Genomic DNA, 24,494 nt, shown 5'->3' with positions numbered 1-24,494 from the left:
TTTGCACTTGAACCTCATCGGGTCAATTGCCTGCTAAAGCAAAATAATCAACATTCTCCAGAAGATGGCAATGAGGGCCAGAGTTCATAACATCAAAAATGTCCAGGATATAATCTGAAGTTACTCAGCTTAGAACAAAGGAGGGAAATCAGAATATCTCACATGGAAAAATATAACAGATGCCAAGGTGGAGATGACACAGTGGTTGGAATTATCAGAAAACAGCAAAAATCACTGAAACTATAAATTGAAAAACAATAGAGGAAAAATGAAGTGAAGGTCTAATTATGTGAAAAAGTTTTAAAAACTGAAAAACCACCAGCTAAGTTAGCAAAGAAGGAAAAAAGACACAAATTACCAATATTATAAATGAAAGAGAGACTACCATTACACAGCCCACAGACATTAAAAGGATAAGAAAACATCACAAATAACTGTGTACACAAATTGGACAACCTAGATAAAACAGACCAGTTCCTTCAAAGCTACAAAATACCAAAAGTAAGCAAGAAGAAATAAATAAACAGAACAGTTTTACAACGATTACAAAAACTAAATATGTACTTTAAAACCTTTCCACAAAGAAAACTCCAGGCCCAGATGTTTCCACTGGTGAATTTTACCATACATTTAAAAGATAAATAACACCAATTCTATACAACTTCCTTCAAAATATATAAGAGAACACTTTCGAATGCATTTTGTGAGACCAGTATGACTCTGATATCAAAAGCAGACAAAGCCAGTACAAGAAAAGAAAATTGTCTGCCAACATCGCTTATAAAAACAGGTGCAAATTCTCAACAAACTATTGCAAAAACAAATATAACCATACACAAAATAAATAAGGCATTGTGGCCAATCTGTCTTATCCTGCAAGGCTGGTTCACTGGTCAAAAATGAGTCAATATAATCTATTATATTATTAAATTAAAGAAGAAAAATATGATCATATGCAGAAAAAAACATTTTAAAAATTCAACATCTGTTTATGATTTTTTTAAAAACCCTTGGTAAAATAGACATAGAAGGAATCACTCATAACTTGACAATGGACATCTACCAAAGAAACTCAGCTAATAGAATATTTGATGCTGAAAAACTGAAGACCTTCTCTTCAAGCTTAAAGACAAGGCAAGTATGTCCTCTCTCACCATTCCTATGCAACATCATGCTGAAACAACAGATTGGAAAGGAAGGTATAAAACTCACTATTCACAGACAATATGATTGTCACATAGAAAAAAAAATCCCAAGCAGTCTGTTTAAAAAAAATAAAAGTTCGTAGAAAAGATAAATGAATTAGCATGGATGCACAGTGACATTCAGAAATTGATCACATTCCTACTAGAAGTAAACAGTTGGGATACAAAACACTTAAAATATCATTTAAAATCATGCTCCCAAAACATAAGAATAAATCTAATTTTTAAAATGTGCTTGCTCTGTATGCTGAATACCATATACCTTGATTTAAAAAAAAAATCATAGATTTATATAAATGGAAAAACAGTCTGTTTATGGATTGGAATACTCAATGTAGTTAAGGTCTTAATCCTCTCCAAATTCATCTATAGATGCTGTTTAATACAATCCCAATCAGAATCCCAGCAGGATTTTTGTAGGCAGAGGCAAATCGATTGTTAAATTTCACCCTGTGAAAGACACTTTAAAAAATGAAACAAAAAGTTATAGACTGGGAGAAAATATTTTCATCCACACAGTGGAATACTACTCAGTAATAAAAATGTAAGAACTATTGATACAACCAGCTGGATAGATCTCAAAGGCCTTGTGCTGAGTTTCAAAAGCCAGCTTCAAAAGATACACACTTGTGCTTGTGTTTACATGTTATTCTGAAAAAGATGAAGCTAAAGGAATAGCTCAGTGGTTGCCTGGGGTTAGGGATTGCGAAAGGGTTTCATTATGAAGGGACACCACTCAGAATTACTTCAAGGGGTGGGGCTGTTTGTTCATATCCTGACTGTGGTGGCGGTCAGGAGACACTGCGCGTGACCTAAGACCCAGAGTTTACACCAAAAAAAAGACTTTAACTGCATGCTAATTGGGAAAGTAGCAATACAAAGAAAAACAAAGGGAAACAAATCACAAGAGGAATCCTGAATCACAAACACTTGATTGTCAAACATCTTGCCTCCAGCATTGCTTTTACAGCCCACAATGATACTGCTCTGGGCGCCACCAGCCCCGGAGGACGGCTAAGGCACCAAGAGTGCTCCTGACGCTCGGTGTTGGTTTGTCCAGTTCAGTACCAAGCAGACATGTGTCGACCTAAGTATCTTCCTGGCACGCTGGATACATCTAGGAGCTAAACAAAGCAAAACCCACACCTGGTAAGCGAGAAGAAGGGTATAGACAATAAAGGTGAACATGATAAACAGGTAAATTACAAATAATAAAAATTCCTATTGCTATATAAGCTTTGCTGCTGCTGCTGCTGAGTCGCTTCAGTCGTGTCTGACTCTGTGCGACCCCATAGACGGCAGCCCACCAGGCTCCCCCGTCCCTGGTATTCTCCAGGCAAGAACACTGGAGTGGGGTGCCATTTCCTTCTCCAATGCATGAAAGTGAAAAGGGAAAGTGAAGTCGCTCAGTCGTGTCCGACTCTTCGCGACCCCATGGACTGCAGCCCATCAGGCTCCTCCGTCCATGGGGTTTTCCAGGCAAGAGTACTGGAGTGGGGTGCCATTTTTACTATACTATAAGTAGCATTGTAAAATATATACTCAATACATGTCATATATTATTATATAGTATATTTAATAATGCAATAGAATAATAAAAAAGAAATTACATATTATGAAGAAAGATGATAAATGTTATGCAGAAAAGAGAAAGAATTTAGAACATTGGGTGTAAGAGGGAAAAAATTTACAATTTTAACTTGGGTGGTAGAATTGGCTTCTTTGAAAAGGCAACATTTGGGCGGACTTGACAAAGGGGATGCAGATACCCAGAGGAAAAGCATTTTAAGCAAAGAGGACAGCCAGTGCAAAAGCCCCCAAAGTGGGCGTATGTCCGGCCTGTTCAAGGAGCAACAAGGAAGCCCGCGTTATTCCTCGGATACTAAAGCCACACAAAGAAAAGAGAATTACAGACCAGTATCCCTCATTCATATACGTGCAAAAACCCTCAACAAAAACTAGCAAAACAAATCCAACAGCCTAGCATTATATACCATGGTTTAGTGGGATTCATCCCAGGAAAGCAAGCGGGGTTCAACACTAAAAAACAATCAGTGCAGTGCACCACACTGATAAACAAAGGGAAAAAAATGATCACCTCGAAGGATAGAGAAAAAACATTTGGCTATATTCAATACCCTTTCATGATTTAAAAAGATTCATCCCAGGAAAGCAAGCGGGGTTCAACACTAAAAAACAATCAGTGCAGTGCACCACACTGATAAACAAAGGGAAAAAAATGATCACCTCGAAGGATAGAGAAAAAACATTTGGCTATATTCAATACCCTTTCATGATTTAAAAAGATTCATCCCAGGAAAGCAAGCGGGGTTCAACACTAAAAAACAATCAGTGCAGTGCACCACACTGATAAACAAAGGGAAAAAAATGATCACCTCGAAGGATAGAGAAAAAACATTTGGCTATATTCAATACCCTTTCATGATTTAAAAAGACATCTGACCCAATGTGCTGTCCACCTTCTCCAGACCCACACTGTGGATTAGCTAGCCTAGAAGTACATCATCCATCCCAGGGAGAAGGATCTGGGAAGTACCAGAGAAGTTCAGCATGATCCATCACCATGGCAGCTGCCTTTTATTGAGCTCTACCGCAGTGTGTGGTATGGTGTGTGTGTGTGTGCGCGTGTGTGTGTGTGTGAGATGTATGCTATGAGGGGGGTGGTGTGTGTGTTTCATGGGTATTATATATTCTGTATTCTGGAAGTCACAGTATATATTTGGTATTTATATAATATATATCTTATATTTAGTAAAAAATGTTACTGCATCATAGTTATATAGATTAACTAATGCTTCTGAGGGCTTCCCTGGTGGTTCAGATGGAAAAGAATCTGTCTGCAATGGGGGAGATCTGGGTTCGATCCATGAGTTAAGACAATCCCCTGGAGAAGGAAATGGCAACCCCCTCCAGTATCCTTGCCTGGAGAATTCCTTGGACAGAGGAGCCTGGTGAGCTAGCGTTCATGGGGTCAAAAAGCGTCGGACTTGACTGAGCAACTGACACACAGCCACGATGCTTCTGAAGAGCAAAGCACGGTCTCTGGACACAAGTGCTCAGTAAACAGCAGCTGTGATACTGTGACTGAGGGCAGTATCATCTCCAGTGCTCAACTCACAACGGCCCTCCATGCGGACACTCTTACTATCCCTACACTCAAACTGAGAAATCAAGGCACAGTGCGAGGAAGGCAAAGTCTCAAGGAGCCCGGCCACTGAGGTGTAGAGCACACAGGCCTGAGTCCAAGGCCCACGGCTTTCGTCTTCCTCCTAGAGACCGGGGCCCACTGTATAGACAGAGCTGAGGCCAGTCGCTCGCCAGGGGGATGCCAAGTGTCGGTGGAGGGCACAGGTGAGCACCCTGTCCCCCATGTCCAGCCCACTGCCCTGTCCTTTACCCCACAGACTCTCTCAGAAGAGGCTGGGGTTGCACTTCCTCTTTTCTAACCATTAGGGAAGGTCAAGGGTGATGCATTTACTTTTAATGAAAAAAAATTGTTCTATTTATGAAATCTGACTCTCATACATTTAAAAATTACTCATTGTAAAATCAGGATGACATTTGACACAGGAGTTATCTATAAAGAATCAGGCCTGATGCCATCTACAAGTTACGGCCCAAACCTTAAATTGCAGGCTATTGTGTCAGAACATTTAGCAGATCATCACTATTATTGTGGGAGTATCCAGAAAAAGCAGGACAAATACATACATACACACATACCCGCACGCACACACACACACACACACACACACACGCAGAGGCTTTGAAGGCAGACACCAGCACCAGGGTGCTGTGAAAAGCTCCCTTTGTTTCTCCTGCTTCAGTAAAACATTCACGCCTCCACAAAACTTCCTGTGCTCATCCCACCAGCATGCTGGAGAGACCCACACATCTGTATATCCGAAGGCGGGTGAATTGGAGCACACGGAGGAGGCCGTGTTAGTCACTCAGTCACGTCCAACTCTGTGACTCCATGTACCATGCCCACCAGGCTCCTCTGTCCATGCGATTCTTCAGGCAAGAATACTCCAGGGAGAGGAGGCAGAACCAGGGACAAAGACAGTGCTGGGATCCTGGCCCCCACCACAGCCACAGCAGCCAGCCCAGAGCTTCAGCTGGTAGCAGCTGAACCTGGTAGCAGCAACAGAGCGGCACACAGGACGTGGGCCTCCCAGCCACAGCGCCACCCACAGCCACAGGGAGCGGGCAGCAACGGTGGCGGGACGCACGATGCTGGTCCCTCCAGCCAAAGCTGCGCCCACAGCTCCGGGCGCCCGCCTCCCAGCAGCAGCGCCGATGAACGCGGCAACCCTGGGAGCAGTGAGGACACCAATGACCCTGGTCCTTCCTTTTTCCACAGCGGCGGCAGCGCCCATGACCAGGTGACCCCAGACGTGGCAGAAGTGCCTGCCATGCCAGTGCCCCAGGCAGAAGTGCCCCAGGCAGAAGTGCCAGTGACGGCAGCAGCCCTGGCAGCACTAAGGCACCAGCCATCCTAGAGGAAGAGCAGGGACAGGGAGACCACAGGGACACCCCCTGGCAGAGCTGCCGCAGGGTGGAAAGGGCTGATTTTCAGATACAGCCGGAGGCCACCAAGAGAAGCCCAAAACTTGGGCTACAGCACCACCTACTGACAAACAAAAGAAAGGCCTTTTAAATGGGAACTTGAATTGTTAGACTCAAAGTAAACAAAGCTTCACCTAAATAAGAGAGACATTTCCTCCTTCAAATGCACTGGCAGAGGAACAACTCATCAAGCACCACGAAAAACCAGTAACACAGTATCACAGGAAGAAAAGAACAACTCTCTAGAAACTAAACTTAAAGCCTCAAAGACTGTGATCTAACTGACAGAATTCAAAAGAGCCATCATGGAGAAAACTCAATTAACTAAGAGAATGCTCAAGAAGGCAACTCAATGAGTCAAGAGTAAAATTAATAAGCAGAAGGAATACTTTACCAAAGAGATTGCAAGTCTTAAAAAGAACCAATGGAAATTCTGGAGCTGAATAACTCAATAAATGAGATGAAGAATGGACTAGAAAGCACTAGAAACGCACCATATGGAAGAGAGAATTAGAGAGCTCAGAGTTAGAAATCTAGAGATGATTTGGTTAAAAGAAGTAAGAAAATAAGATGTTTTTAATGAAGAAACTCTATAAGAATTATCCAATTTGATAAGAAAAAGCAACTTAGAGATAATGGGTATCCCCGAAGAAGAAGAGAGTTTACTTAAAGAAACAACAGCTGAGAACTTTCCAAATCTGGGAAGAAACTGGATATATAAGTCCATAAAACTAATAGAACTCCCAGTTATTCAATGCAAAAAGATCTTCTCCATGAGACATTACATTAAAACTGTCAAAAGTCAGTGATAAAGAAAGAATTTTAAAGATGATCAGGAGTAAAAAAAGACAGTAACTACAAGTTACCTGCTTTAGGTTATTATATTTCTCAGCAGAAATGCTATAGGCCAGGAGAGAAGGAATAATATACTCAATATATAGAAAGAGTAAAACTGTCAACCAAGAATACTCTACCCAGAAAAGTTATCCTTCAGATATGAAGAAGAAATAAAATCTTTCCTAGACAAACAAAAGCAGAGGGAGTTCCTCACTACTAGACGTGCCTGATAAGAAATGCTGAAAGGAGTGCTTCTACCTTAAACAAAGGAGCAAAAGTCCCCAAAACTTTGAGTAGGTAATAGACAGAATCAGAAAGCTGCAGGTCTGTATCAGGATAAGTTGTTAAGCAATTAGAGCATACAGGTCCAAGGGGGATAAAAGCATTAAAAAAAATAGCTACTTCAATTTGGTAATAAACTCACAACACAAAAGGGAATAATTTGTGGCAACAAAACTAAAAGGGAAGAATAAAAAGATAAAATCTGTATGAGCAAATGAAAATGACAACTTCTCAGTAGAAAAAGAACAATGGCACCCCACTCCAGTACCCTTTCCTGGAAAATCCCATGGACGGAGGAGCCTGCTAGGCTGCAGTCCATGGGGTCGCTAGAGTTGGACACGACTAAACGACTTCACTTTTACTTTTCACTTTCATGCATTGGAGAAGGAAATGGCAACCCACTCCAGTGTTCTTGCCTGGAGAATTCCAGGGACAGGGGAGCCTGGTGGGCTGCCGTCTATGGGGTCACACAGAGTCGGACATGACTGAAGCGACTTAGAAGCAGCAGCAGCAACCTATGAAATGGGGTTCCCAGGTGGCACAGTGGTAAAGAATTTGCCTGCCAGCTCAGGAGATACAAGAGACACAGGTTCAAGCCCTGGATTGGGAAGATCCCCTGAAGTGGAAAAATGGCAACCCACTCCAGTATTCTTGCCTGGAAAATTCCATGGACAGAGGAGCCTGGAGGGCTATCGTCCATGGGCTCAGAGTCGGACACGACTGAGTGACTGAGCACACACGCAGCACAGCCACCTATGGAACAGTGTATACAAACCACACGGCAACCATAAAACCAAAATCCGGAGCAGAGACATCAAACATGAACAACAGAAAATTTAGAAAAACGCCACATAAAACCACCAAATGAAATGACAGAAAAGCAAGGGGAAAGAAACTATGAAGATACAGAGCAACCAGAAAACAAAAGGTAGGATGGCAATACTGAGACTTTGCATGTCAATAATCACCCTAAATGTAAATGTACTGAATTCACCCATTGAAAGAGTGGCTGGGTGGGTTAAAAAGCAAGACCCAACTATATGCTGTCTCCAGGAGAGTCATCTCAGCTCTAAAGACAAATACAGGTTCAAAGTGAAGACATGGAAAATTATACTCTAGGCAAATGGCAGCAAAAACCAACCAAAAAACAGGTATAGCCATACTCATAGTGAACAAAATAGACTTTAGGCCAAAAGAGATAACAAGAGAAAAAATGGGGATAATCCCTCAAGTAGACATAGCAAGTGTTAATATATGTGGACCTAATATAGGAATACCAGCATATATGAAGTAATTTTAACTAACCTAAAGGGAGACATTGACAACCACATAAGAATAGTAGGGGCTTTAATACCCTCACTTACATCAACAGATTATTTGGACAGAAATTCAGTAAGGAAACATGGGGCTTAAGTGAAACATTAGAGTAGACACACTCAAATAAATACAGAACATTCCATCCAAAATCAGCAGAACACACATGCTTTTCAGGTGCACATGGAAATTCTCCAGGACAGACTATATGTTGGGACACGGGTCTCAATAGGTTTAAGAATGAAATCATATCAAGCACATTTCCAACCACCTGTATGAAACTGTAAGTCGATTACAAGTAAAAGGATGGGAAAATCACAATATGTGGAGGCTAAACAGCGTGGTACTGAGCAACTATTGAATGAAGAAATCAAAGGAGAAGTCAAAAAATACCTGGAGACAAATTCGAGTGAAGATATGCCACACCAAAATCTATGTGATGCAGCAAAAACAGTTCCAACAGGGAAGTTTATAGCAGCACAGGCTTACCCTAAGAAATAAGAAAAATCTCAAAAAAACAGTCTAAGCTTACACCTAAAGAAGTAGGAAAGAAGAAGAAACAAAGCCCTAAGTCAGTAGAAGGAAGGAAATAAACAAAAAAACCTGGTGGAAATAAATTATTTTTAGAGACTAAAAAGACAGTAGAATGAAACTAAAACCTGATTCTTTGAAAAGACAAGCAAAATTGACAAATTTTTAGCTAGACCCACCAAGATAAAAAGAAGGCTCACATAAAATCAGAAACAAGAGAAATTACAACAGATATCACAGAAATACAAAGGATTGTAAGAGAGTACTCTGAACTGCTTTATATCAACAAATTGGACAAACTAAAGGAAATGGATGAAGTCTTAGAACAAACAACTTTCTAAGACTGATTCATGGAGAAACAGAAGATCTGAATAGACTGATCACTATTGATGACGGAAACAGTAATCAAAAATATCCCCAAAACAGAAGCCCAAGATCAGACAACTGGCAAAATCCACCAAACATTAAAAGAAGGGTGTCAAGCAAAAACCTGGAGACAGGGGCATGCTTCCTAATTCACTTTATGAGGCCAGCACTACCCTGATACCAAAACCAGACAAGAACAAAACAGAGAAGACAATTAGAGGCCAATGTCTTTGATAAACATAGATGCAAAAATTCTCAACAAAACAGTAGCGAACTAAATGCAACAGAGCTCTGAAAGGGTTATGCGCCCTCCTCACGTGGGGCTTATTCTAAGGGTACAAGTGTGAGTCAACATTCACAGATCAATCAGTGTGATACACCACACAAACAAAAGGATCAAATCATACGAGTGTCTCAACAGATGCAGGAAGAGCATCTGACAAGATTCAACATCCACTTATGATTTTTAAAACTCTCAGTAAAATGAATAAAGGTCATCAATAACTTATATGTCAAATCCAGCTAACATCTTACTGAACAGTGAAAAACAAAGCATGTTCTCTTAGATTAGAAACAAGTATACCCACTCTCACCATTCTTACTTACTATAGTATTGGAAGAATTAACATTGTTAAAATTTTTCCATATTACCAAAAACAATCTACAGCTTCAACGCAATTCCTATCAAAATTTCAACAATATTTTTCACAGAAATGGAATGTAAAAGTTCTAAAATTTGCATGGAGCCACAGAAGGCCTTGACTACCCGAAGCAATTCTGAGAAGAAAAGGACAAAGCTGAGGGTGTCACACTCTCTAATTTCAAATTATACTACAAAGCTATAGTAATCAAAACATGTATAAAGAACTCAGGCAAGTCAACAACAAAAGAACAATCTTTTTAAATGGACAGAACTCTAAGTAGACATTCCAAAGATTACATACAGGTGGCCAACAGGCACCTGAAAAAATGTTCAACATTACTAATTATTAGGAAAATGCAAAGCAAAATCACAATAAGATATTACCTCATGCCCAACAGGGTGGCTATTACTAAAAAAGAAAAAAAAGGCGATAACGAGTATTTGCGAGGGTACAGAGAAAAGGAACCTCATCCACTGTTGGTGGGAATGTAAATAAACATCATGGAGATTCTGCAAAAAATTAGGAACAGAACCACCATATGGTCCAGTTATTCTGCTCCTGGGTATTTATCCAAAGGATATGAAAACATTAATTCAAAGAGATGTACACACTGTTACGTTCACTGCAGCTTTATTTACAATAGCCAAGATAAGGAAATGATCGAAGTGCCCATCGACAGATTAATGGATAAGAAGATGTGGTACACATGCACACACAGCGGAATCCTACACAGCCATAAAAATGTGAACTCTTGCCATTTACAATATAAATGGACCTTGGGGGTATTATGTTACTTGAAATGTCAGATGGAAAGGATAGTGTATGATTTCACTCATATGTGGAATGTAAAAAGTACAAAAATAATTGAATAAATAGAACAAAATGAAAACAAACCCATACAAGGAATTCCCTGGCTGCCCAGTGGTTAGACTCCATGCTTCCACTGCAGGAATCTCACTTTCCCTGGTTGGGGAACTAAGATCCCATATGCTGCGCAGCCAAAAAAAAAAAAAACAGAAACAAAATAAAAACACAGATACAGATAACAGACTGGTGGTTAGAGGAAGGGAAGGAGGGTTGCAGGAGGGCAAAATGGGTACGAGAGATCAACTGTATGGTGATGAATGGAAACAAGATTTTTGGTGGCAAGGACACTATAGTATATACAGAAGTCGAATTATAATGTTGTACACAGGAAACGTATAGCTATAAACCAATGTCACCTCAATTTCTAAAAGGTGCAGAGTCTAATAGACTTTTGTCCAAAGAAGATACACAAGTAGCCAACAAGCACGTGAAAAGATTCTCAATATCAATAGCCTTCAAGGAAATGAAAATCAAAAGCCCAATAAGATACCACATCATCCCCATTAGGAGGGCTATAGTCAAAGAGATAATGACAAGAGTTGACAAAAAGATGTTCAAACTAAACCCTCACACACTACTAGTAAGAACATAAAATGGTGCAGTCACTCTGGATAACGATTTGTGGTTCCTCGAAATATTAAACATCGAGTTACCGTATGACTTAGTCACTAGTTGGGTATCTAGCCAAGAGATACACAAACATGTATCCACAAAAATCTTGTTCATGAATGTTCATAGCAGTATTACTCATAATAGCCCTAACGTGAAAACAACACAAATGCCCATCAGCCTTTATGGAGACGATAACTGTGGTATACACACTGGAATATTATTTGTCAATAAAAAGAATTAAGTACTGATACATGCTATAACATGGATGAACCTGAAAACATTATGCTAAATGAAAGAACCAGAAACAAAAAAATCACATACTCGACTATTCTGTTTATATGATATATCTAGAACAGACAAGTCAGTAAAGACAGAAGATAAATTAATGGTTGCCGGGGACTGGAGGTAGGGGCGGAAGAAATGGAAAATAATGGATAATGGGTATGGAGTTTCTTTTTTGTGTGATAAAAATGCTCTAATCAGTTGTGGTAATGATCATATAATTCTGTGAATATACAAGAAAAACATTCAATTGTACATTTTAAAGGGGCGAAGTTTATGGTGTTATGTCTCAATAAAGAAGCTGCTCTTTTAAAAAAAAGGATAAAAGAAAAAAGAATAAATGTTCTCACATGGGAACATCAGGGTCCTGAGGTTTTACTGGCAAGTTCTATTACACAGCTAAGAGGGAACACCACCCAACTGCTTAGGCCAGCATAAATGTGACAGTAAAAATAGTAAAGAAAGTGTGAAGGGCTGAACTTTCTCACAAACAAAAAATATTTTTAAAAAGTCAGCAAATCAAATCTAGCAATAATTATATCATGAGCAAATTCTGAAGGAATGCAAGGTCAGAAAACAGACTGATTTACCAGATGAACCGATGAAACAAGAACAATCATGATTATCACAGTGGTTGGAGAATTGACATCCAGCCCCCTCACCACCAGCTCCCAGTACTGATGTCTGGCTGACACATGCGGTGCTCACTTTGGATAAACATGTGCAATGTCTTTCAGAAGAGAATCCTGTGGTGTTAAGGGCCACGTGACCTGGAGAGGTGGCAGGCAGGACAGTTTACTGCAATATTAATTTTTGTCTTATCACCAATGCTTCAGAGGAATGAAAAAAAAAAAAGGATACCAACTATTCTGTTGCTTTGTTATTTCATTTTCCCCCTCCTGATCCAAAGCGGGTGGGCGGTTCTTTGTGCTCCCTCACTTTAGTGGAATTCTGTGTTACAGGCATGAAAGTAAAAAGTTGTTTAGCAAAGTCAGGTCCTTGAGAAGATTAGCCTGCAGAAGAGATGTCCTTGTTGGGGGAAATGGAAGCAGCAAGAAAGAACAAGAGTCCCATGATTGAGAAGGACGCTATGGTTTGTGTCTCACAAGTCAAGGACATCACCCACGCCCTGGCAGTGCCCTGGCAGGCAGGAGATGCCATCTAGGAAGGCAAAGGCTACTCAGCACACCACAGAGGCTGGGCCCAGGCACCTAGGCTCCGAGGCACAGCAAAGAAGCCAAGGAGAAAGGGAACCTGTGCGCAGCAGAGCTCTGCCCTCAGTTTCCAAGATCAGGTAAGCTTCCGGGTTCTCGTGTGACTCATCAGCATCCCCTGACCCTGAACTGAGTCAAACCGGTTTTCTGCCAGCTCTCAGGGTAGGGGGGCGAAGTTAACTTGATTTAAAGAAAAGAAAAGACCAAGTTAACCAAGACCAAGTTAACTTGATTTCAAGGAAAGAAAATCACGCTGTCACCAGCACAGCCCACTGGGATCCCCAGGAAGCATAAGATGGAATCTAGGTGATAAGATAAGGCCCAACCTCTTCCTCTGTGCTTAGTCTAGTCTCACTTGTTCATTGGTCACTGCCTGAAGAGGCCCTGCACCGGGCAGGCGCCTCAGACCGGAGATCCCAGTGCAAAATGGCTGCTCAGGACACGGCAGCCCGCAGATCTGCTGCAGAAGCGAGGTGCGCGATCCTCCATTCAAGGTGGTGGCCGCGGGCCGTGTGCCGAGGTGGTGCGCCCGCCCTGCGGTTCCACCCTCCCCTCTACACAGGATCCCTAAAGGCAGCCCCACCCCAGGCTTGTCCAGAGAGCAAGAGAGCTTGCACCTCTCCATTCTCTGTTAAAAGAAGAAAGGTTTCCTTTGCTTCTGAATCCAGTTCGGTCTGCTATCGGCTTAAACCTCAGATAGGAGGACTCTTGCTGGGAATGGACTCAGGAGGGTTAGTAGCAGTGTAACTTTCCGCACACCCACTTTGTACTACGCATGTGCGGGATAAGTGCCTGGGACACAGGAGACAGGCACACCGAGGGCAGATTAGGGAAGCAGCAAAGCTCTACCTCTCTTCCAGGTCTAGCCACTGCGTGAAGCTTCCCTGGGGGTCACTGCCAGGTTCTGCCCTCTGAGGGTCCACCGCTAGCTCCTGCCTGGTCCTCGGGGCGTCCTTCAGGTCCCTGCGCAGGTGGAGGGTGCCTCGGGCCATGCTGTCCAGAAAGCTGAGGATCTGCAGGCAGCTCTGGATCTTGGGTGGGAGCCGGCTGGCAGAGGAAAAGGCCGCACTCAGCAGATCAGCAAACGGCCTGGCCTTGGTGTCCTCCCGGGAGGGCGGAGGGGCGTCCTCCCGGGAGGGCGGAGGGGCGTCCTCTTCCTCCAGGGCCCCAAAACAGCCCAGCAAGCAGAGGTCCTCGGCCAGCTTCTCAAAGAGCCCGGTCCTCCTAAAGAAGTCACCGTTGACTGGGTCCAGGTGCAGTGCAGCAGACAAAGCACAGAGCGTGTGCAGGACGAGGTCCAGGGTCTGGCTGGGGGACACTGCCCCCCACGTCTGCAGTGGGGGCTCCTGGAGAGACCCCTCCAGGTCAGAGAGAAGGGACAGCAGCCCGTTGAACCCACTGGAGACTCTGAAAGCAGCGCGGCCTTTGGGGGTCTCCAGGATCCGGAGCAGAGACTGAAACCAATGAGATAAAAGTGAGTGAGGTCCAGGCAGCAGATCTTTAATGCTGAGCTCCAGCCCAGCATTGCCAGAGCATTCCTGGTGCTCCTCCAGGATCCATGCCAGAGGAATAGCGAGCTGCCCGGGGGCAATTCTGAAATATTGGGAGGTCTGTACCGTTCCTCTTTATTTTAGTTTTGGGTTGCCCATCAGTGTCTTTGTTCAAATGGCTGCTCTTAAAGCCTATGCTGCTTTATAGGGTTGATTTACTGTCTTATATCTCAAGTGCATCTCTCTCCACAAACCTTTCTCTGACCCCTCACTTTGACTCATCCCAGGCTGAGTGCTCATACCTCTAACTCCCCAATCAGAACTCTCACCATCCTGCATTGAAGCTGTGTGAAAATTGTCTCAGCCTTCCTCTAGTTTGAAGTGACATGAAATCAGGCTTGTTCACTGCTGTGGATTGTAGCACCTACTTAATAAATACTTGCTAAGCTCATGGAATGTACCATTTTCTATATTGCAAAAGGAAACAGTGAAATCTATACAGAGCAGTTTATTACTATTTACCTTCCTCTGTGTGAAAGCACAGGTACTTTTAATAAATGGAAGATTGTCAAACAAATCTACTTAAAAGCAGGTGTGACTATACAAGGGAATTGAGGTGGAGAAGAGAAATCCTTCATGGAGGGAAACATATAGGCACAGCATATAACATAGACCATGTGTGGAGTTTAGCCTATCACAATGCACATGGTAGAATCTACCTTTGCAAGACGGCGGAGGATTTTCTGGACAGCCAGACTTCTCATTCCCTCTGGAGTCACACACTTACTAAGCACTTCCAATGTACCGTTCTTTGGTCCTAGTACCCATGATATACCCTAGGTGTTCAGTAAATGTTTTAGAAGGACTGCACTTGAGAAGTTCTCATTCTGGGCTAAAGTCTCACACCTAAGAGTGAAGAATGGATGGATGATTTTAGATAAATATCAAAAGCCTCTAGATTTGGGCATTTAGTTGCTTACTGTTCGTGAAACTCGAATGGGACTCCATCAAACACCCAGGTTCCCTGAGCGTGTCTCCCAGAAAACGAGCAGTGCCTGTGGTTCTGTAGTAGGTGCTGCAGGAACATTTGAGTTGTTTCATCCTTTCCAACGTTTAGTGCTCTAGCGACACAGGAAAGAGACTTTTCTTGGCAGGCACAACTTAAAGTCAATTTCAGGATGCTTGAAACAAGGTTCGAAGAGAAAAAGGTAAGGGAAAAAAAACTCCTAATCTGGGAGAGATGGTGCCTTAAATGCATGGTTTAGGGTGATATTCTGCAGCATAATACATGGAAATCCGATGACAAAGAGAAAATTGATGGGTCAGAAAGGGAGCGAAGGGACAAGACTTCTAAATTCTCATATAGAGAAAGTCGAATAGAAACTCAGTAAAGTTACAGGTAAATGTGAAATATGAAGTCATGTCCTTCGCAGGGGAAAGTAAGTTTCTAGTTCTATCTCTAAAATGCTGGTAACTCCAACCTAACACTAGTGTTTATCTGAAACACTATAATGTGTACCACTGGAACCCAAACTTTGTTATCTAAGATTATATTCTGCTACAAGAAGCTTGAACTGCTTGGCGGACGGTGAACCCAGGCATGGGGTAGGAAAGTGTGAAATGAGCCAAAACTAAGCTAAGGCACACAACAAAGGACCCTTTCAAAGCGGGAGAGAAATGATGACCGAGAAGCTGCCCAAAGTGTTCCCACGGCCCCATCAACGACATTTCAAGTACACAAAACAAAGATTATAGAAATGAGGAGAATCTATACAAGGCCAAAGGTCATGATTATGCTCAAAATGGACAAATTATCATATACAGTGAGGCAGAAAGATTCATCCGCACTAATATGGGTCAATTGATCTTTTCCCAGTTATTGGAAAAGGAAATGCATGACTTATGGTGGTTAGATCAATGACTGCCCACCACAGCTCTGGGGGATGGCTGTGGGGAAATTGAATTATTTTGTTCTTTAAAAGAAACTCAGCATCAGGGTCACCCACTAACAGGGGATGAAATCAGAGTCATGGGACATGGTTCAGGGAAATGGGATTTCCAGACTGACAGACAGAGGCAAATTGAAACACTAAGAACTAGAGTTTCCAGTGACAGCTGCTTTCTCCTCCTATGTGAGGATATCACTTAACTACTCCTGTTGTGTTTAGTCACTAAGTCATGTCCGACTCTTTTTGCAACCCCATGGGCTGTAGCCTGCCACGCTCCTCCATCCATGGCATTTCTCAGGCAAGAATACTGGAGCAGGTTGCCATTTCCTTTTCCAGGGGAGCTTCCTGACTCAGGGATCAAACCCACGTCGACTGCATTGGCAGGCAGATTCTTTACCACTGAGACAACAGGGAAGTCCAACTAATTCTGTATTTGGCTCAAAACCCAGGAAAGATTGCATTTATAGACAGGTCCTGAAAAAGAAGATTATATGCAGACTATGAGAACAGATTCCCCGGGATCGTAATGTTGGTGAGTGTAAAAGCTTACGGTTCAGCAGCACAGAGTTCCCTAGACGAGGCAGGGACTTTCTCTGAATACACAGCACCACCACAGCTGCCTTCCCCAAATCCCACCCCCAACCCTGGGGCTCTGGAGCCAGTCGTCTGGGCCTGTCTTGTACGAGTGACTCACTCTGGACAGAATTAATGCTTCTTTACCAAGGTGGAAATGCGCTCTAGCCTTCAAGCATGCTGAGTGGCAGGGGTGGTCTCTTCCTGCCATCTGATAATCCACATGAAAGGCTGACTGACCATCAGCGTGTGGCTCAGCATTGTCTGTCTCAACCTGTCTCAATGTGACTAGTGCCATGAAAAATAAAGTACCGATACATCAAGAAATCTGAGGCTCTAGGGTGTTAAACTGTCTAAGTTTGTGTGAGTGCTTTCAATAGCTCTGAAAACCCCTATTACGCTATTCAGGGCAAATGGAATGAATGGAAGTCTGTTTATCACATGACATGTGACAAAATAAACACCCAAAAAAGAGAACGATTAACAAATAAAACCAATCAGATTATAAGCAATTGTCTGAGGGCTAGATGACCGCCAAAACTCCCCTCTTCCCTTAAGAAACCACCTTCCAATTGTCCAGCTTTATACCAAACATTGCTCATCAGATCTCCGTCATTCCGAGTGCTGAGAGCAGATATTTTAAAAAGAGAGCAACACAATAATAGCCATCCTTATGATCTGTGTCTCTCAGAGGGTCTATCCCCTTAATTCCTAGATGGCACTTCTCTCCTCCTATAGGGAGGGGGGAAGAAAAAAAGGAATGGCTGTCCTTAATTGTTGCTTTGTTTGATTTATTAAATTCAGAGTCATTATCTAAAATGGGGGTAATGTCATTAGAACTCAGGCTTCTCTATTATTTCTTGGGATGGGGTTAATTTCATATTTGCAGAGTCATAAAGTAAAGAGTCCAAAATCTAATTACAAAGACTTAATTTCATAGCAACTAAAGAGAAACATTTCTATCATAAAGGAAAATAAATACTGCGCTACTTCGGGAAACGATTTGTCAGGAACTGGGGGCCTAGGAGGAGGGTCTCCATTACTGTCATTCAACTTTGCATGATAATGCATCACCTAGGCTTGCAAGTCCGCGGAAGGGAGTAAATTTAATCAGCTGAAGTCAAAGTAATCAGGCTAGGGTTGACACATTTCAAGAAAGGTCAGCGTTAAGCACATTTTCTCCTCCTTAACTCAGTTACCATGTCATCGTCTCTGAGTTAGTATTCCTCCAGCTTGAATCTATAAAATGGATGTCTGCTGCAAAGCGCTAACTATGTTAAGACTAACAGGATTTATTTCACATTCTATTATTTGTTATTCCTCATAATTTTCCATGTGTCATGCTGGAAGACGGGTGAGGTAATGCAATTAAGCTCAGAGTTGAACAGCTAAATGTATATTAGCAAATCAATCTGAATTTGTGCATAACCCAATCATGGTCCCACTGGCCGTGGAGAGGAAATTCATTTGCTTACATTATTCTTTAACTCGGTTATCATTTGCCAGAATTAGGTGGTGAAGTCACATGTGCTTCTGTATTGGTATGGAAGCACCACTGGATTTTTGGAAGCAACTGCCTTAAGTCACATGTTTCTGGAGGAATTTTCTCCTCCAGAGCAGCTGGCTAACTCTCAGGGAAGGGAAGTGAGGGTGGCACCATGATGTGAATATACTTCAGAGATGGCAAGCCTTGATCAGGTGGTGGGGTGGAGGTCCCCACATTCCATCACTCCCCCTTCATTCTACATCTGACCCACTTTGCAGGCACAGCGCAAGCACACTCTCAACCACCAAAAAGGGAAATCTAGCCAGAACTAATTTCACATCTTTGTTTCCCAAGGGGTTCCCAAGGTGATTTAAAACAAAGGCCTATCTCACATCAGATTCCAGCAAATGTTGGCTAGTTGTTCATAGGACTCGATGGTGGGCACGCCTGGAACAGGCTCTGGGGCCCAATCCTTCCCCACAACCCACCAGAGCTTCAGTGTGTTATCAGCCTGGTCCCGGAAAAGCCATGGAGGCTCCAGGCACCCTCCTCACTGCCCAGCAGTAACTTGGTACCCAGGAAGAAGACAACGCATTGAGCACAGGGTGAAAGTCAAAGTGAAAATCACTCAGTCGTCTCTGACTCTCTGCAACCCCAAGGACTATGCAGTCCATGGAATTCTCCAGGCCAGAATACTGGAGTGGGTAGCCTATCCCTTCTCCAGAGGATCTTCCCGACCCAAGAATCGAACTGGGGTCTCCTGCATTGCAGGTGGATTCTTTACCAACTATGAGGTATGAGCTATGAGGGAAGCCCAGAGTATGACTGTGTTAAAAAAGCTCACACACTATTCATCCCTGATGTACTCCCTCGATGCTGTGATACTGAAACGATACTGAATCTGTAAAACACCATGGCTTCACATGGCTAATTCTGGAAATTCAGTCCTATTACCCAAGGTCTGACACTCCAGGATGGTGCCTCTGGGCTATCGGGTAAACAAGATGAACTTTGGAGCGAAGCAGAGAGCTTTTCTGTAATAGACACAAAAACACTGTCCTCTCCAAAACACTATGAATGTGGAAATGCCAGGTACAGTTAGGGATTCCAATTATTCATCCAAGAGAAAATCAAAGTCCTGACTGCCTTGGTCCCTGCCTTCCCTGTCCCTCATTCAAATTAACTTGAACAGAGACATATGAGAAAAAAATTCAACAAAGAGCATGGTGAAGAGAAAAGATCACCAAATTTTTAGTCGCTAGTCTTAGATTCAAATTCAACTTCACCTTTGAGTGTTAGAATCTCTCCGGGCCTGTCTCTACTGCCACATCAGGAGTGGACCATGTGAAGCCAAGGTGCTCTCCAGCTATAAACTCTTATTAATTCTTGCTATCTCTCTGCCTTAATCTTCCCTCTACATGCTCCCTTCAGACCTATTACTTCACATAACCATGGAACTCTAGTGTCTTTAAAAAGACCTTTAACTTTCCTTTTTTGTTCCATCACCTTCACTGATTTTCTGACTCTGTGATGAAATCACTGTTTTGGTTCTTGTCATCTATGAAATGCATGATAACTATAGTCAAAAGGTCACTTTGGGGTGGGCTTCTCATGACACATTGGCTATGCTGAGCTCCACAGGCTTAGGTCATCAGATAACATGAATACCGCTACATCAGTGCCTGACACTGGCTTTGCTAGGAAATTAAGTTGGTAAAATAAACTGAATGTCGTTCTCTAACTGTTAAAATGGTTTTGTACTGAGATCAGCTCAGTTCAGTTCAGTTCTGTCGCTCAGTCGTGTCCGACTCTTCGCGACTCCATGAATCACAGCACACCAGGCCTCCCTGTCCATCACCAACTCCCAGAGTTCACTCAAACTCACATCCATCAAGTCAGTGATGCCATCCAGCCATCTCATCCTCTGTTGTCTCCTTCTCCTCCTGCCCCTAATCCCTCCCAGCATCAGGGTATTTTCCAATGAGTCAACTCTTCACATGAGGTGGCCAAAGTATTGGAGTTTCAGCTTTAGCATCAGGCCTTCCAATGAACACCTAGGACTGATCTCCTTTAGGATGGACTGGTTGGATCTCCATGCAGTCCAAGGGACTCTCAAGAGTCTTCTCCAACAACACAGTTCAAAAACATCAATTCTTCAGCACTCAGCTTTCTTCACAGTCCAACTCTCACATCCATACATGACCACTGGACATAGCCTTGACTAGACAGACCTTTGTTGGCAAAGTAATGTCTGTGCTTTTTAATATGCTTTCTAGGTTGGTCATAACTGTCCTTCCAAGGATTAAGCATCTTTTAATTTCATGGCTGCAATCACCATCTGCAGTGATTTTAGAGCCCCCAGATATAAAGTCTAACACTGTTTCCACTGTTTCCCCATCTATTTGCCATGAAGTGATGGGACCAGATGCCATGATCTTAGTTTTCTGAATGTTGAGCTTTAAGCCAACTTTTTCACTCTCCTCTTTCACTTTCATCAAGAGGCTTTTTAGTTCCTCTTCACTTTCTGCCATAAGGGTCATGTCATCTCATGGCTAAATATGGTTGAGGGTTTTATTTTGGAAGTGAGAGCAACTTTGTATTATACGAAATTCACCAGTGTCCAGTATAACATGGTAATGCAACAGGAGTGCGCTTTGCATGCAGGTTCTTCTGCACATAGACGTGACAGGCCCCCAGATCAGTTCCCTGGGGGATATTTGCATTTCAGTCTGCTCTTCTCTTAAACAACCATAAATGAAAGATAGAAGATTTTTGTTAAAGATATAAGCCCCCACAGGCAAAAGAAATGGAAAAGCAGGAACAGAAAGAAAATTGTGAGAGCTGTAAGGGTGATGATACTTACTATCATCTTTAACTATTTTAAGATAATTCGATGATGGTTAACAATATTATTAAAAAATATAGATACGCTTTTCTTTGTTGTCCATAGGTGACACCCTAGTTTGACTTCTCCCTGTGAAACCACTGTTCCTGTGCCTTTGACTGCCTTTGGCTTCCTCTTCCCACTTCAGACGTTCCCTCCTCTGTGACCCTTCCTCAAACATGCAAGGCAATTTCTACTTCTCTGTTCCCATGGCAGCCTGCTTTCAGCATCTACCAGGGCATAACCATGCTGCATCACCATGATTGCTTACTTAATATTAGTCCTAGGCTAGAGCTACCAGTTAGCAAGGGCTGAGTTCCATTCAGCTGTGTGTCCCGGGCACTCTGCATCAGGCCTGGTTATCTGGTACATGCTCACTAAAGGCTGGACAGCTAAACGAGGCCGCAGCTTGGCCACCACCGATTCAGGCTCCACTTCCATAGTTTCCAGTGTGGCTGGGAAGTAACTGCCCAACCAAGGACTGCATTTCCTGGCACCTCATGCATCCAGATGAATCCTGCCCAAAGAAAACTGGACATGCACCAGTTCTAGGCCAGAAAAAGAGTGTGCGCCATTTTCTCTGCTCTCCCTTCCCTTGTCTGCTGGCTGGATTAGGTGCCTAGGTGACAGTTTTCCCTGAATGACATTCCTCCCAATTACTGATTGGACCATATGTAAGAAACCTCTAATGTGCCAGGCTATTGAGTGGGTGGGATTTATGTGTGACAGCAGCTAGTACTACTCTGCCTGCATGATAAGTGACCAAGTGAGGGAATGAACGCATGGGCAAATGCCAACCACTGGCTGCAGGTCCATAGGAAAGCCCATCACAAAGGAGGACTTGACATCACCTTCAGGAGGTCCAGTTTCAGCTGTATTTCCCCTTGAGTGGACGAGCACAAAGCGCCCACAATGATGCTCATGTACTCCTCTGCGTTGATGACTGAGAGCTGCTCCAAGATGCTGAGCGAGGCTGCCCGGTAGCACTCGCCATCCAGGAAGATCTTGATGAAGGGCACCATGCCGTGGTCTTTCAGGACAACTGGGGACCAGACAGACAGTATTGCTAGAGTGGTGGGCGTCTTGGGACTTTAGTTTCAATTATAAGAACAGCTTTTCTTTACAATTTCCAAGTATGTTTGGCTACATATGTATATGTTTTTTCCACCCATTAGAAACTTTTTTTCCAAAATTAATACTTACTGTTAAAATAAGAAGAGGAATAGAGAAACTATGGAGCTGAGAATTAAAAAGAAAACTCTTTCTTCTCCAGTGAGAATTCTGCTTTTGAAACCACCCTCCCCCTTTTCTTTTTTTTTTTTTTCCCCCTTTTCTAAGTAGTATAAACTTTAACTGGATGTACCTCTGACATTTATTTCCACATAATCCCTAATCCAGGGCCAATGGCAATTCTTATCTTATCAATTCTTATCTCTGCCTAAAGTCTTGTTGAAAGCAAGTCGGAATTTAAGAATGTATTTAATTCATAAGCAGTTTCTTGGGATGGGGGTGGGGGGAGCAGAATCAAAGAAATTTGGCTAACGGTATGTTTTTTGTTTAAAAGTAATCCTAAGAATTTCTTCCCCGGGACTGATCTTTGGAGTAATTACATGTAGAATAAGAACTAGGAAGTAACTGGATCATTCAAATGGCATGATGTGGATTAGAGCTGGTCAACTCCATGAAGCAGAATTTCCCAATTATGGGCCGGGTATTCCTCACATGGAATCACCTAGGGGGCCTTTTAAAAGTAGATTTCTGGGCTCTACCTTGACCTGATAATTAGATCTCTGGGAGGGAACCTAGGAATATGTATCTCCCTGTTAACCAGAATCTCCAGGAAGTCTTTTATAGTCTCACATTAGAGATGCTCTACCATAATGAAATAGTCATTCACATTTGATATAGTTGACCTGTGAGGGCCCCAGGTAAAGACGCACCACATCCCCAAAGCCATTCATGTCACTTTGTTGATGCATCTGCTTCATAGTATAACATACATGCATATGCTTTATGCATGTATTTTTAAACATGGGAGCCACATGATCTCAGGAAGCTAATTTTTTTTTTTTTTTTTTAATGAACGAAGCTATTAAATCCATCATGGGCTAGAAGCACATCAAATTATATCTCTTAAAAATGATAACAATATTTTGCAATTTGAATCCTTTTATAAAAGCATCTATAGTCAGTGCAGCAGGATATTAAAAGATTTTACTTGAGGGAAATGGGGTTTCTGTGGTCTCATAAATTTAAGATAACTCTTTGACTCACAACCTTATTTAGCAAACTAAACAGTAAAAAGTGTCAACTGATGTGTCTACCAATTTACTGATGATCAGCAGACATAAAGCAGTAAATGGACATTAGCCACAGTGATAGTGTTGGCTATTCTTTGGATGTAGCCTTTGAACACTGACATAAATCATCAGGAAATAGCCAGTGCTTCCCCAAGCAGTCACAGTGTGAATTTGGTACCGTTCTCACCTGCATTCCTAACTGACCCTTTCAGAAGCGTGACCACCGTTTTCAGCATCACACAAGTCAGCTCTCTTTCTGTATCTTGAACTCCAGGATTGACCTCTTTGTTTCCTGCCATATTTAAGAAACAATGAAAACAAAATTTTAAGCACACGTGCTATGGCCCCAAATCTCCAGTTCCATCATTTTTCTACCCTCTTTGTTGTCGTTGTTCAGTCACTGGGTCGTGTCCAGCTTTTCATGATCCCATGGACTGCAGCACACCAGGTTCCCTGTTCTTCACTGTCTCCTGGAGTTTGCTCAAACTCATGTCCATTGACATGTCCAATATCTATCTTCTTAAAGAAAGATGAATATCATGCTTCCATTATAAAGGAGTGTGCATCCCAACTTGTAAGATGTGACCCTACAATCCCTACATCAGAAGCTCTCTCACTTGAATTGCATCTGAATCCCCTGGAAGGCTTATAGGAAAATCCAAGGTACATGTATGGGGCATGGTTAGGCAGGAAGATAACCCAGGCCAGCACTCCTGAGGCAGAGGCGAGGGGATGCTGCCAAGAAGCCACGGGCATACAACCCAGCAGGGCACACAATAGTGTGCCCAAGGTTAGAGGGGCAAGCTGGGCCAGCAAGGCCCTGGTTGCTGACCTCTGTTCCAAGTGGGAGACCACTGGGCCCTACAGCCCCATGTGAGCAAGGTGGCCATGTTCCAGTAGAGCCCAGAGGTGACCCCACACCTTTCCCCCACCCCGAGCTCAGGCCTCTCTGAAAGCCCTTTCCCTTTTGCACTCCTGAGGCCCTGTCTCCCCATCTACCCATCTACATACTCAGACAATAACTGGCGCAGGAGGTATCTGATAGCTTAGGACTCATCAGGCCTGAGT

At 42.8% G+C, this 24,494-nt stretch overlaps 1 protein-coding gene across 3 annotated transcripts in view; it reads right to left on the bottom strand.

Moving 5' to 3' along the window:
- Nucleotides 1–24,494, bottom strand: part of WDFY4 (WDFY family member 4) — a 252,064-nt gene that overhangs the window by 182,675 nt on the left and 44,895 nt on the right. For all 3 annotated transcript variants that reach the window (XM_010854420.1, XM_010854422.1, XM_010854421.1), the window contains exons 10-12: nucleotides 23,614–23,718; nucleotides 21,978–22,168; nucleotides 13,594–14,198 (exon numbers count right to left, since the gene is read on the bottom strand). In XM_010854420.1, coding sequence (XP_010852722.1) covers nucleotides 13,594–14,198; nucleotides 21,978–22,168; nucleotides 23,614–23,718 — 901 coding nt within the window. The remainder of the gene's footprint in view (nucleotides 1–13,593; nucleotides 14,199–21,977; nucleotides 22,169–23,613; nucleotides 23,719–24,494) is intronic.

The sequence above is a fragment of the Bison bison genome, unplaced genomic scaffold, assembly GCF_000754665.1.
Source record: "Bison bison bison isolate TAMUID 2011002044 unplaced genomic scaffold, Bison_UMD1.0 scf7180017864341, whole genome shotgun sequence".
Classification (NCBI taxonomy): Eukaryota; Metazoa; Chordata; class Mammalia; order Artiodactyla; family Bovidae; genus Bison; species Bison bison.
This window is presented reverse-complemented; position numbering and strand designations above follow the sequence as displayed.